This window comes from Pyrgilauda ruficollis, unplaced genomic scaffold (genome assembly GCF_017590135.1).
Source record: "Pyrgilauda ruficollis isolate IOZ18807 unplaced genomic scaffold, ASM1759013v1 scaffold1101, whole genome shotgun sequence".
Lineage (NCBI taxonomy): Eukaryota > Metazoa > Chordata > Aves > Passeriformes > Passeridae > Pyrgilauda > Pyrgilauda ruficollis.
The window spans coordinates 1-14,254 of record NW_024509223.1 but is presented as its reverse complement, the minus strand read 5'-3'; the positions used below and the strand labels follow the sequence as shown (position 1 = coordinate 14,254).

The 14,254-nt window shown below is 50.0% G+C and overlaps 2 protein-coding genes across 2 annotated transcripts in view; one reads left to right on the top strand and one right to left on the bottom strand.

The window, feature by feature from the left end:
* Positions 1 to 1,419, bottom strand: part of LOC121358758 (DNA-directed RNA polymerase III subunit RPC3-like) — a gene marked incomplete at its 3' end in the record, with an annotated part of 2,058 nt that extends 639 nt beyond the window's left edge. The window contains exons 1-2 of the mRNA XM_041477201.1: positions 1,348 to 1,419; positions 1,049 to 1,248 (exon numbers count right to left, since the gene is read on the bottom strand). Of these exons, the coding sequence (XP_041333135.1) occupies positions 1,049 to 1,195 (147 nt within the window). The remainder of the gene's footprint in view (positions 1 to 1,048; positions 1,249 to 1,347) is intronic.
* LOC121358764 (E3 ubiquitin-protein ligase RNF115-like) lies at positions 1,411 to 11,208 on the top strand. Its single transcript, XM_041477213.1, is given in 11 exon segments — positions 1,411 to 1,493; positions 1,495 to 1,658; positions 1,661 to 1,752; positions 3,284 to 3,342; positions 4,145 to 4,196; positions 5,532 to 5,722; positions 7,199 to 7,270; positions 7,357 to 7,429; positions 7,507 to 7,600; positions 10,333 to 10,448; positions 11,072 to 11,208. Coding segments are annotated over 11 exon segments (1,107 nt in total). The 3' UTR covers positions 11,183 to 11,208.
* The last annotated feature ends 3,046 nt before the right edge of the window (positions 11,209 to 14,254 follow it).

Sequence of the window (14,254 nt, the reverse complement as noted above, 5' to 3'; positions counted from 1 at the left end):
ACCCCGGCCCTTTTCATGGGAATTACCCTGGGCCTTTTAATGGGAAATATGGGAATTACCCTGGCCCTTTTAATGGGAATGACCCCGGCCCTTTTCATGGGAATTACCCTGGCCCTTTTCATGGAAATAATGGGAATTATCCCATCCATTTTAAAGGGAATAATGGGAATTACCCTGGCCCTTTTCATGGGAATTACCCCAGGCCTTTTCAATGGAATTATGGGAATTACCCTGGGCCTTTTCATGGGAATAATGGGAATTATCCCATCCATTTTAAAGGGAATAATGGGAATTACCCCGGCCCTTTTCATGGGAATTACCCTGGGCCTTTTCATGGGAAATATGGGAATTACCCTGGGCCTTTTCGTGGGAATAATGGGAATTACCCTGGGCCTTTTCATGGGAATAATGGGAATTATCCCATCCATTTTAAAGGGAATAATGGGAATTACCCCGGCCCTTTTCATGGGAATTACCCTGGGCCTTTTAATGGGAAATATGGGAATTACCCTGGCCCTTTTAATGGGAATGACCCCGGCCCTTTTCATGGGAATTACCCTGGCCCTTTTCATGGAAATAATGGGAATTATCCCATCCATTTTAAAGGGAATAATGGGAATTACCCTGGCCCTTTTCATGGGAATTACCCCAGGCCTTTTCAATGGAATTATGGGAATTACCCTGGGCCTTTTCATGGGAATTATGGGAATTACCCTGGCCCTTTTCATGGGAATTACCCTGGGGCTGTTAATGGCAGTAGTGGGAATTACCCCGACCCTTTTCATGGGAATAATGGGAATTACCCCATCCCTTTTAATGGCAATTACCCTAACCCATTATGTTTATAATGGCAATAACCCAGTCCCTTTTAATGGGAATAACCCCGTCCCTTTTAAAGAGAATAACCCCATATTAATTACAAATTAATTTAAAATCCACATTAATGGATTTTAAATTCCACTTCCAATAGTTTCCTATTAATTTCAAACAACACGAGGTTATTTCCACATTAAAACCCCCTCGTCCAGGCTTCCCTCCCACCCCGTACCTGATCCGGGAGCAGCCCCGTGTCCCCCACCAGGAGCCGCAGCGGCCGCGGCCCCGTCCGGAGCAGAGAATTCCCCACTTTTTCCACAATTTCCCCGAAATGCTCCTGCAGCAGGAGGGAGCAGAGCCGGAGCTCCGCCTGGGTCATCCCGGCGGCTCCGGAATCCCAGGAACGAGCGGGAGGAAGGGAAGAGCGAACAGCTGCATGGAGAGAGAGAGATGGGACAGCGGCTGACCCTGCTGCAGAGCTCCTGGAGCCCTGTCCCAGCGGTCCCCGTGTTCCCCCCGCTGGGTTTTTCCCCCGTCCCGGTGTCCCCTCCGCTCTCACCACCAGGCCCGGCCTAAGCCGCCGCCACCGCCGCCATGACAACGGCCCCGTGCTGCCTCCACTTCCGGTTACGTCACTTCCGCTGCCGCCACCCGGCATAGCTAGGCTCCCAATGGGAGGCTCCCACCAGGGGGAGCCACGCCGCGGCCCGCCCCGCTGGGGACGCTCTATCCCGCTCAACCGCGCTTTGCAGGCTGGGGGAGGAGCAGACGAGTTCGCCGGAAGCGCGGGGCAGCTCTGGGCCGCGCTCGCTGCTCTGGGAGGAGTGACGGCAGCGGCGGCTGTGAGGGAAGATGGCGGAGGCGGCGGCGGCGGCGGTGCAGCAGCACCGGTTCTTTTGCCACAGCTGCAAGGGCGAGGTCAGCCCCAAGCTGCCGGTGAGCCCCGGGAAGGGAGGGTCGGAGAGGGGGAGCCCCGAGCGGGGAGGGCCGGGGGGAGAGCCCCGAGCTGCCGGGGCGGGTGTAGGGGCAGGGGTGATCCCTCAATGGCTCCCTGAGCCCCTGAGGGAGGGGTGACCTCCAGGCCCCGAAGTTGTTCCCACACGGAACGGGAGATCCCCCCCAAATCTGGAAAGGGACCTGAGGAATGTCCTGTTCCTGATGGAAGCGCATCATTCCATAAACCTCGTTCCGCTCCCATCCCGCTCCGTGAGCGGCGTCCGCTCGGCCGGCAGAGAGGGGATTGTCCATTGCTGCTGAATTATCCCAGGAATTATCCCAGTTCCTGGGAATATCCCGGGGGAAATCCAGGGAATTATCCCGGGGAAAGTCCAGGGAATTATCCCAGGGAAAATCCAGGGAGTTATCCCAGTTCCTGGGAATATCCCAGGGAAAATCCAGGGAATTATCCCAAGGAAAATCCAGGGAATTATCCCAGTTCCTGGGAATATCTCAGGGAAAATCCAGGGAATTATCCCAGGGAAAGTCCAGGGAATTATCCCAGGAAATTATCCCAGGAAAAATCCAGGGAATTATCCCAGGGAAAATCCAGGGAATTATCCCAGGGAATGGGAATGGAATTATCCCAGGAAATTAAATTATGCCAAGGAAAATCCAGGGAATTATCCCAATTCCTGGGAATATCTCAGGGAAAATCCAGGGAATTATCCCAGGGAATTATCCCAGTTCCTGGGAATAATCCAGGGAAATAGCCCAAGGAAAATCAAGAGAATTATCCCAATTCCTGGGAATAATCCCTGGAAATATCTCAGGGAAAATCCAGGGAATTATCCCAGGGAAAATCCAGGGGATCTGCAGGATCCCACCCACCATCTGTTCCCCTTTCCCTTTTCCCTCCCTGCAGAGTTATTTATCCCAAATTCCATTTTTATCTCCCTCCAGCTACTGGGTGGCAAGCTGAGACTTTCCATATGGACTCCCAACAGCAAAAATAGTCCAAAAATAAAAATATTCCAAAGCTTCCAGGGCTGCATCAGCATCCCACCTGCTGCTGGTGATGGTAAAATTTGATCCAACCCCAAAAAAAATGATCCAAAAATTCAAAAGTCTGCTCCAGGGTTTGGATTTGGAAGGAGTTCCCACAAAATCCACGCTGAAAATTTGGAATATTCCAAGAAAAAAATCTTGGATGCTCCCAGTTCCTGGGATGTGGAGAGGGAAGATCCATGAGAATCTTTTTTTGGGGTTTTTTTTTGGTTTATTTCTTCAGTCTGGGATAAAACTTTGGGAATGGGAACAGGGAAAATTTTATTTTCTTGAAAGGAATTTTGTTCCTGGCCTCTGCAGTTCCATTTTCCTCTCTGCTGCCCAAAATTCCAGGGGATTTTCAGATTTTTTTTCAGATTTTTTTGCTGTTGTTTTGAGCTCCAGGAATCATCCAGAAGGAGGAGATTTTCCTTCAGGATTTCAAAGATTTTGGGTTTAATTTCCACTCTTTTTGTCTTCCCAGGAATACACCTGCCCTCGCTGTGAGTCTGGCTTCATCGAGGAAGTCACTGATGATTCCAGGTACCAGAAAACCCAGGGATATTCAATTTATAACCAGGAGATTCAATGTGAAAAATGCTATTTTTTTCCTTCAGGATTTCAAAGATTTTGGGTTTAATTTCCACTCTTTTTGTCTTCCCAGGAATACACCTGCCCTCGCTGTGAGTCTGGCTTCATCGAGGAAGTCACTGATGATTCCAGGTACCAGAAAACCCAGGGATATTCAATTTATAACCAGGAGATTCAATGTGAAAAATGCTATTTTTTTGCTCTTTTCTTCATGTGTTTTTCCCCTTTTTTCTTAAAAAAAAAAAACAACAACAAACAAAAAAAATTTTTTGGTCTTCTTGATATTTTTATCCTTTTTGGTCTTTTTTTTTTCCCTCTTTGATTTTTTCCTTGCCATTTTTAATATTTAGGAATAAAAAAGTTGTTTTTTTTCCTAAAGAAAATAAAATTATTAGTATTTTTAGTATTTAAAAAAAAAATCCCTTTTCATTATTTTTAGTCCTTACCCTTTTTTTTAAACTATTTTGGTCTTTTTTCCCCCCTTTTTGATATTTTTCTTATTGTTTTTAATATTTATGGGAAAATAACATCTCTTTAAATTATTTTTTTGTGTTTGCCCTTTTTTTAAACACTTTTAGTCTATTTTTTTCCCCTTTTTAATTTTTTTTATTACCCTTTTTAATATTTAGGGAAGGAAAAAAAAAGCCTTTTCCTATTTTTTTACCCTTTTCCCTCTATTTTTTTTACCCCTCCTGGGAATATTTCAGCAAACACAGGGAGGATTTTAATCACTCACTCTCCTCTTTTTTCCCAGTTTTTTTGACAGCAATTCCCTGGACGACAGCCCCTCCTCTCAGTTCTCAGAGGTGAGTTTTCCTGCTTTTTCCCTCTTTTCCCCAGCAGCTCCTTTTCCAGGATTTTCAGGATCTGGGGGGAGTTTTTTTCCCCCAAATTGGCATTTGGGCACGAGAGGAAAAGGAGGATTCGGGGAAGAGCCTTGCCCTGGTGCTGGCAGATCCTGGGATTTGTTTGGGGATGCTCAGCCAGGTGTGGAGTCTCTCCCTGCTCCCAGGTTTTCCAGAATCTTTCCATTTTAAAGTCTAAATTTGTAGGAAATCCTGAGCCAGGAATGGGGTCACCAAACAGTCAGAATTCCAGTCTGGATCCTTCTGTGCTCCAGGCATCCAGCTGGGTCCTTCCCCCTCTTCATCTGCATCCCTTTCTCCAAAATATTGCTTGGAGATCACTTTGTATCCCAGAAACTCCTGATTTCAGGGAGATCCAGTGGGAAAGGGCTGGGAATCCAGTGGGAAAGGGCTGATCCTATGGAAATGCAGTAGGAAAGGGCTGATCCTCTGGGAATGCAGTGGGAAAGGGCTGATCCTCTGGAATTCCAGTGGGAAAGGGCTGATCCTCTGGAATTCCAGTGGGAAAGGGCTGATCCTCTGGAATTCCAGTGGGAAATGGCTGATCCTAAGGAAATCCAGTGGGAAAGGGCTGAGTCTCTGGAATTCCAGGGGAAAAGGGCTGATCCTCTGGAATTCCAGTGGGAAATGGCTGATCCTAAGGAAATCCAGTGGGAAAGGGCTGAGTCTCTGGAATTCCAGGGGAAAAGGGCTGATCCTCTGGGAATCCAGTGAGAAAAGGGCTGAGTCTCTGGAATTCCAGGGGAAAAGGGCTGATCCTCTGGAATTCCAGTGGGAAAGGGCTGATCCTAATGTAATCCAGTGAGAAAAAGCTGATCCTCTGGGAATCCAGTGTGAAAAGGGCTGGAAATCCAGTGGGAAGAAGCTGATCCTCTGGGAATCCAGTGGGAAGAAGCTGATCCTCTGGGAATCCAGTGGGAAGAAGCTGATCCTCTGGAATTCCAGTTGTAAAAACCTGCTCCTCTGGAATTCCAGGGGAAAAGGGCTGATCCTCTGGAATTCCAGTGGGAATGGCCCCCCCCCCCGGGCAGAGCCCCTCCCCCCGGGATAACGGCATTTCATCAATCAACCCAAGACCCCCCCCCGCCAGCAGAGCCAAACCTCCCAATTAACGCCAGCTAATTACCCCAAACCTCAACTCTCGGCAGCTCTGGGACCACCTGGACCACGCCATGTTCTTCCCGGACTTGCGGCCCCTCCTGGAGCCCCCCCGCCAGCAGAGCCAAACCTCCCAATTAACGCCAGCTAATTACCCCAAACCTCAACTCTCGGCAGCTCTGGGACCACCTGGACCACGCCATGTTCTTCCCGGACTTGCGGCCCCTCCTGGAGGCCGAGGGCAGGGAGGCGGAGAGGGGGCCCGCGGCTGAGCTCTGGGGTCCCGGCCGCCCCCCGCGGCTGGCCCTGCCCCGCAGGTACCGCGCCCGCGGCAGCGCCCGGCCCGAGCGCTCGCCCGCCATCGAGGGGTGAGTGGCTCTGCTGGGAGAGAGGGGGGAATGGGGGAAGGGTAAAAACACGGAATTTGGTGAGGGGTGGAGGGTGTCGAGAGAGGGGCGGGATTAGAATGAGTTTAGGAATGAGAGGTGGGCTTGGAAATTAGAAATGAGCTTAGAAATTAGAAATGAGTTTAGAAATAAATTTAGAAATTAGAAGTAATTTTAGAAATTAGAAATGAGTTTAGAAATTAGAAATGAATTTAGAAATTAGAAGTAAGCTTAGAAATTAGAAATTAGTTTAGAAATTAGAAATGAGTTTAGAAATTGGAAATGAGTTTAGAAATCAGAAATGAGTTTAGAAATCAGAAGTAATTTTAGAAATTAGGAATAAGCTTAGACATTAGAAATGAGTTTAGCAATTAGAAGTAAGCTTAGAAATTAGAAGTAAATTTAGAAGTTAGAAATAAATTTAGAAATTAGAAATAAATTTAGAAATTAGAAATAGTTTGCTTCTGATCGTGATGGTGTGAATTATAACATCTGTGTTGTCTCACCCTACACGTGAGACTGAAAATGGAATAAAAGTTTATGTAGAATGGATTTGTATGGAAATTTTGAGGTCAGGAATAGGGATTTGGGAATGGGATGGGATGGGACAGACATTGTTAACAGAATTAGAGATTAATTTAGAAATTAGAAAATAAAAATAAATATAGAATGTATCTGTATGGAAATTTTGGGGTCAGAAATAGGGATTTGGGAATGTGATGGGATGGGACAGACATTGTTGGGAGAGAAATGGAATTAAAAATAAATGCAGGAATTAGAAATTGGCTTCTGATTGTGATGGGTGTGAATTATAACACTTCTGTTGCCTCACCCTTCACACGAGACTGAAAAGAGAATGAAAATTTTTGAAAAACTTTTATTTTTATTAAAAAACCCTCAGCTCCCCACCCCTGGATCAGGAAAAGGGCAGAGTCCAACCCCTGCTGTCCCTCTGTGCTTTGGAGCTTTACCCAGGGATTTTCACAGCCACGAGCCGTCCAGCCAGGCAGCAATTCCTGCTTTTCCTGCCCTTCTTTTTTCCCGGGGAAGAAAGCTGATCCTCTGGGAATCCAGTGAGAAAAGGGCTGAGTCTCTGGAATTCCAGTGGGAAAGGGCTGATCCTAATGTAATCCAGTGAGAAAAAGCTGATCCTCTGGGAATCCAGTGTGAAAAGGGCTGGGAATCCAGTGGGAAGAAGCTGATCCTCTGGAATTCCAGTTGTAAAAACCTGCTCCTCTGGAATTCCAGGGGAAAACAAAGCTGCCCCTTTGGGAAAAGCCTGCCCTGGTTATCCCAAACCCCCAGATTGTATCCAGGTAGGAACGCTTGGCTCCTCCCCCCGGGCAGAGCACCTCCCACCGGGATAACGGCATTTTTCCTGCCCTTCTTTTTTCCCTTTTTTTTTTTTTTCCCTCCTTAACTCCTTCTTCCCATCTTTTCCCTCCCCTCATTCCTCAGGATAATCCAGCAGATCTTCGCCGGCTTTTTCGCCAACTCGGCCGTTCCCGGCTCGCAGCACCCCTTCTCCTGGTGAGTACATCCCAGCTGTGCCTGCTGGGGGAATTACTGGGGAATTTGGGGAATTTGGGCAATTCCTGGCCTCTCCCCCTCGGCAGGAGCGGCATGCTGCACTCCAGCCCCGGCGATTACGCGTGGGGACAGAGCGGCCTGGACGCCATCGTCACGCAGGTGAGGGGCGCCTGCGCCGGGGGGCGGCTCGGGGGGCGCGTGCCCGCCCTGAGCGCGGCGTTTCTCCCCGTGCACAGCTCCTGGGGCAGCTGGAGAACACGGGGCCGCCGCCGGCGGACAAGGAGAGGATCTCGTCGCTGCCCACGGTGCCGGTGACGCAGGAGCAAGTCGGTGGGTGGCTCCGTGCCCCCCTCCCCCCAGAACAGGGGCACTCGGGGACAAGTTTGGCATCCTGAGATCCCTCTGTGACACCCTGAGATCCCTCTGTGACATCCTGAGATCCCCCTGTGACATCCTGAGCTCCCTCTGTGACACCCTGAGCTCCCTCCTGTCATCCTGAGATCCCTCTTGGGCATCCTGAGCTCCCTCTGACACCCTGACCCTCTGTGACACCCTGAGCTCCCTCCTGTCATCCTGAGATCCCTCTGACACCCTGAGCTCCCTCTGACACCCTGAGCTCCCTCCTGTCATCCTGAGCTCCCTCTGTGACACCCTGAGCTCCCCAAGATGATTTTCCCCTCCCCAAGATCGTTTTTTTTCCCCTCCCCAAGATTGTTTTCCCCTCCCCATGATGGTTTTTTTCCCCCTCCCCATGATGATTTCCCCTCCCCATAATGATTTTCCCCTCCTTATAATGATTTTCCCCTCTCCATTATGTTTTTTTCCCCTCCCCATGATGATTTCCCCCTCTCCATTATGTTTTTTTTCCCCTCCCCATGATGATTTCCCCTCCCCATGATGATTTTCCCCTCTCCATTATGTTTTTTTCCCCTCCCCATGATGATTTTTCCCTCCCCATGATGATTTTCCCATCCCAAATCCCTGTTTGTGCTCTCAATCCCTTCCTCCCTTTCAGACTAACTCTCCACACGCTCTGCTCTGGAATTGTCCTGGAAATCTGCCAGCAGGGGCCTGGGGGTGTCTCAGAGCAATCCTGGCTTTGCAATTAAAAATTCCCTGAATTTTTCACCCCCAGGATCCCTCCCCCTCCCAGAACCTACTCCTCCATTGTGGTTAAACCAGACAATTCTACCCAGGATATTTTTATCCCGTGGTTTTCCACACCCTTCTGTCCTCCTCTTTTCTGGGAAGCCAAGGACCAGCTGGAATTCCACGTGGCTGAGCCCACGGAGCAGGCCAGACATCAGGAACATTTTGGAATATCCAAGGATCCCTGGGATCACCAAAGGAGCTCAGGAGTTCCTTGATCCCTGGATGAGTTCATGTTCCCAGAGGATTTTGTGTGGATGGATCCTGGCAGGAATTCCTTGATCCCTGCATGCTCCATCTCCAGAGGATTTTATGTAGATGGATCCTGGCAGGAATTCCATGATCCCTGGATGAGTTCATGTTCCCAGAGGATGATGGATGGATGGATGGATGGATGGATGGATGGATGGATGGATGGATGGATGGATGGATGGATGGATGGATGGATGGATGGATGGATGGATGGATGGATGGATGGATGGATGGATGGATCCTGGCAGGAATTCCTGGATCCTGGCAGGAATTCCTTGATCCCTGCATGCTCCATCTCCAGAGGATTTTATGTAGATGGATCCTGGCAGGAATTCCATGATCCCTGGATGAGTTCATGTTCCCAGAGGATTTTGTGTGGATGGATCCTGGCAGGAATTCCTGGATCCTGGCAGGAATTCCTTGATCCCTGCATGCTCCATCTCCAGAGGATTTTATGTAGATGGATCCTGGCAGGAATTCCATGATCCCTGGATGAGTTCATGTTCCCAGAGGATTTTGTGTGGATGGATCCTGGCAGGAATTCCTGGATCCTGGCAGGAATTCCTTGATCCCTGCATGCTCCATCTCCAGAGGATTTTATGTAGATGGATCCTGGCAGGAATTCCATGATCCCTGGATGAGTTCATGTTCCCAGAGGATTTTGTGTGGATGGATCCTGGCAGGAATTCCTGGATCCTGGCAGGAATTCCTTGATCCCTGCATGCTCCATCTCCAGAGGATTTTATGTAGATGGATCCTGGCAGGAATTCCATGATCCCTGGATGAGTTCATGTTCCCAGAGGATTTTGTGTGGATGGATCCTGGCAGGAATTCCTGGATCCTGGCAGGAATTCCTTGATCCCTGCATGCTCCATCTCCAGAGGATTTTATGTAGATGGATCCTGGCAGGAATTCCATGATCCCTGGATGAGTTCATGTTCCCAGAGGATTTTGTGTGGATGGATCCTGGCAGGAATTCCTGGATCCTGGCAGGAATTCCTTGATCCCTGCATGCTCCATCTCCAGAGGATTTTATGTAGATGGATCCTGGCAGGAATTCCATGATCCCTGGATGAGTTCATGTTCCCAGAGGATTTTGTGTGGATGGATCCTGGCAGGAATTCCTGGATCCTGGCAGGAATTCCTTGATCCCTGCATGCTCCATCTCCAGAGGATTTTATGTAGATGGATCCTGGCAGGAATTCCATGATCCCTGGATGAGTTCATGTTCCCAGAGGATTTTGTGTGGATGGATCCTGGCAGGAATTCCTGGATCCTGGCAGGAATTCCTTGATCCCTGCATGCTCCATCTCCAGAGGATTTTATGTAGATGGATCCTGGCAGGAATTCCATGATCCCTGGATGAGTTCATGTTCCCAGAGGATTTTGTGTGGATGGATCCTGGCAGGAATTCCTGGATCCTGGCAGGAATTCCTTGATCCCTGGAGGAGTTCATGCTCCCAGAGGATGATGGATGGATCCTGGCAGGAATTCCTTGACCCTGGCAGCAATTCCTTGATCCCTCCACACCCCATAAACCCCAGAACTCCCGTTCCTGCCGGGATCCCTCTGTTCCCCACACCCCCTCTGTGCAGCCCCCCAAAACCCACTCCCGACTCCCAGCTCCATTTCTCCTGGCCCTGATTCCCCGTTTTCCACAGACACGGGGCTGGAATGCCCGGTGTGCAAGGAGGATTACACCGTGGCGGAGCAGGTCCGGCAGCTCCCCTGCAACCACGTCTTCCACAGCAGCTGCATCGTGCCCTGGCTGGAGCTGGTGAGATCCAAAAATAAAAAACCCATCTGTCTGCACGGTTTTATCTTTGCTTTTTTTGTTAGAGGTGGAATTTTGGGCTCAAATGTTGATTAGTTCTTATCTGTGTTGTATATATACAATATAATATATTGATGGGTTCTGCAGTATTCAATTAACAAGATACCCTAATTAACTTTTTCTTTAAGGTTTTTTAATTCTGAACTGTCCAATTAAGAATTGACACTTGAATTATTTTTATTTTTAACCTAATAACTAATCACGCCAAGCCCGCAATGCTTGGGGTGATTATGTTTTAATTAATTATTAATTATTTTCTAATTAATTATCCCTAATTAATTATTTCTAACTACTCAAACTCATGAAGAAGAAAGTGAAAAACCTCCTAAAACTCAACCAACTGTCCTAAAATTCCTGTTTTGCCTTATAAACATTACTGCTTTCTAAAACCTCAAACTCGAATTTTTCTACCTTGACCTCCAACGTTACCAAAAAATTTTGGGATTTTTCTCCACGCCTTCAGCTCGAATGTAACATTTTCCTTTGGGTCGGTGCCTTTCAGCACAGAAAATTTGAAATTTGGGGTAAAATCCCCCAGGATAAGAGTTTTGTTTTCCTCCCCACAGCACGACACGTGTCCCGTCTGCAGGAAGAGCCTAAAGGGGGAAGATTCCAGCAGGCAAATCCCAAATCCCGACTCTTCCGACAGCCCAGTGCAGGAGAGATGGACTTTCTGACCTTTCTGAAAAAGTTCTGGAACCTTCCAGAAGCTTCCAGAGGCATCCCAGCTCGAGGTGTACATTGAGAATTCCAACAAACCCCCCCCTGAGTAGCAGGAATTAGGGGGCCCACCCTGTGGGATTGCAGCAGCGAGCGCTCTTCTCCCAGGAATTTATCCTTCTGCTCCATGGAATTGCCTCGTTAGCCCTAAATTGGGAATTTTTGGGAGTGATTTGGATTTCATTTTTTGTATCAGGAAAGGTTTTTGGTTTGGTTTTTGGTTTTTTTTTTTGGTTTTTTTCCAGTAGGGGTTTGATCCAAAGAGGGGTTCTGAGTCTCCTCGTAGCCTTCTCTGGAAAAAAGGTTGGGATAAAAAGGGGATTTTTTGGGATCTTCCTGCACTCCAGGAGGTTGGAATTGTAGCCACGAGAGATTTTATTGCCCCATTTTGGGATGGAATCCTTGGGGGGTCTATAAAATCATGGCAGGTGGAAGAAGGAAGGTTCTGGAGCCCTTCCTCAGGGGGGGTTGGACCCTCAGGAGCCCCCGTGGTCCTGGAAAGTTTCTGGGAACGCTGTGGGATCAGGAATGCTCTGAGCAGGATTTTGTCTCGTCCTGGACTATTTTTGGGCTTGATTGGGGTTTTTTTCTGACCCTTTTCCACGTCGCCCGTGGCCCCAGGTGTGTCCAAACCCCCCCACGAGTCATTCCAGGCAGGAATTATGGACCACTCCCCTGGGAATCCCCCCGCCCTCCCCTTTAACTTAAGGAAACTCTTTATTTTTCCTCATTATTTGCTTGTTTCGACCTGGAAAGTTTCTGGGAACGCTGTGGGATCAGGAATGCTCTGAGCAGGATTTTGTCTCGTCCTGGACTATTTTTGGGCTTGATTGGGGTTTTTTTCTGACCCTTTTCCACGTCGCCCGTGGCCCCAGGTGTGTCCAAACCCCCCCACGAGTCATTCCAGGCAGGAATTATGGACCACTCCCCTGGGAATCCCCCCGCCCTCCCCTTTAACTTAAGGAAACTCTTTATTTTTCCTCATTATTTGGTTGTTTCGAGAGGTTTGTTTTGGTGTTTTTTTTTTTTTTTCCCATTTCATGTGACTTTTCCAGGTCTGAATCCTGGGAGTTTTCCTCATCCTCGTGGTATCCACTGGCTGCCCTAAAGTTGGGGGGGACACTGTGACCCCCACCCCACGCTCCCAAACCCCTTGGGCTCCGTGGTTCCGCGCCCACGTGGATTTCATTCCTGATTTTCTTTGCTCTTCCGTCCAATAAAGGCCTTTCTCAACGAATTCCCATTCCCAGGTCATCCTTGGAGCTGGGAAAGGGGGAGCAGGAGCTGGGGGAGGGGGGCACAAACCAGCTCAGAAAAAGCTTTTTTTGGGAAGGAAAGCCCTGATTTGCTCTGTTTGTCCCCAAGGGAGGAGAGCCAAACGCCTCCTGCTGTGTTGGGACACTTTGTCCCTGTCCTCCCCGGGACACCCCAATCCCAGGACAGCACTGTGGATCTACAAAAATTGGGAAAATCCAGCCGGGTTTATAAATTTATCCCGGTGCTTCCCTCTCTTATCCAGCTCCCCGATGATGGGGATTTCTGGAGAGGGTCAGAAATTCCCCTTTTTCCACTTCTTTCCCCACTCATCTCCTGCTCCCACTTCTTCCCTCTTCCACATCCCGCTGGAAGTCGGGAATTCCGAGATTCCTGATCCTCAAAATCCCGGATTTCACCTGGATTTGACCCAGATTTGACCCGGATTTGACCCGGATTTCACCTGGATTTGAGCCCAGATTTGACCCGGATTTCACCTGGATTTCACCTGGATTTGACCCGGATTTGACCCGGATTTGAGATCTGGCTCTCCCCCATCCCTCTGTGTCGCATCTGGGATCATTCCAGAGTTTTTTTCCCCCCCCTGGATGAAGGAATTTCCTCTCCCAGCCCATCAGCAGTTCCCCAGGCTGGAGCTTTATTGCTGGAGCTGCTCCATTCCAGGGCATTCCCACTTTTCCCACTTCCAGATGTTCCAGATGTTGTCCCCCCCCTGCTCCATCCTCGGGGGGGGGGGCTCCTCCTCGTCCCTCCACCCGTCCCAAACCCAGGGGGACGTTCCTGGGTGTCCTCGTGCCACCAGCAGAGCTGTCACCTCAGTGCTCTTCGTCCTCATCCTCCTCCTCTTCCTCCTCCTCCTCCTCCTCCTCCTCCTCCCGGGGGGGTTTTGGGTGGGAGAAGAATCCCAGCTGGGGGATGGGAAATGGGGAATGGACCCAGGGTGACACTGTGACCACCCCAAGGTGACACTGTGACCCTCCCAGGGTGACATTGTCACTCTCCCAAGGTGACATCATGGCCCTCCCAAGGTGTTATGATGGCCCTGTCAAGGTGACATTGTCACCCCCCCCCCAGGGTGACACTGTGACCCTCCCAAGGTGACACTGTCACCCTCCCCAGGGTGATATCATGCCCCACCCCCATAACTGCCCCAGGTGACATCGTGACCCTCTCCAGGTGACGCTGTCACCCTCCCCCAGGGTGACACCGTGCCCCCTCCCCTCGTTGTCACCCCTCGGTGCCACCGTGCCCCACCTCGGTGTCACCCCTCATTGTCACCCTTCGGTGTCACCCCAAGGTGTCACTGTGCCCCCCCTTGGTGTCACCGTGTCTTCCCCACCCTCATTGTCACCCTAAGGTGCCACTGTGCCCCCACGCAGTGTCACCCCGCATTGTCAGCCCTCGGTGTCACCCCAGGGTGCCACTGTGCCCCCACGCAGTGTCACCCCGCATTGTCAGCCCTCGGTGTCACCCCAAGGGGCCACTGTGCCCCCCCTTGGTGTCACCGTGCCTCCCCATCCTCAGTGTCACCCCTCAATGCCACCGTGCCCCCCCTGGGTGTCTTCCCCACCCTCATTGTCACCCTAAGGTGCCACTGTGCCCCCACGCAGTGTCACCCCTCATTGTCAGCCCTCGGTGTCACCCCAAGGTGCCACTGTGCCCCCCCTTGGTGTCACCTTGCCCCACCCCTCAAGTGTCACCCCTTAATGCCACCGTGCCCCTCCTCGTTGTCACCCCAAGGTGCCACCTTGCCC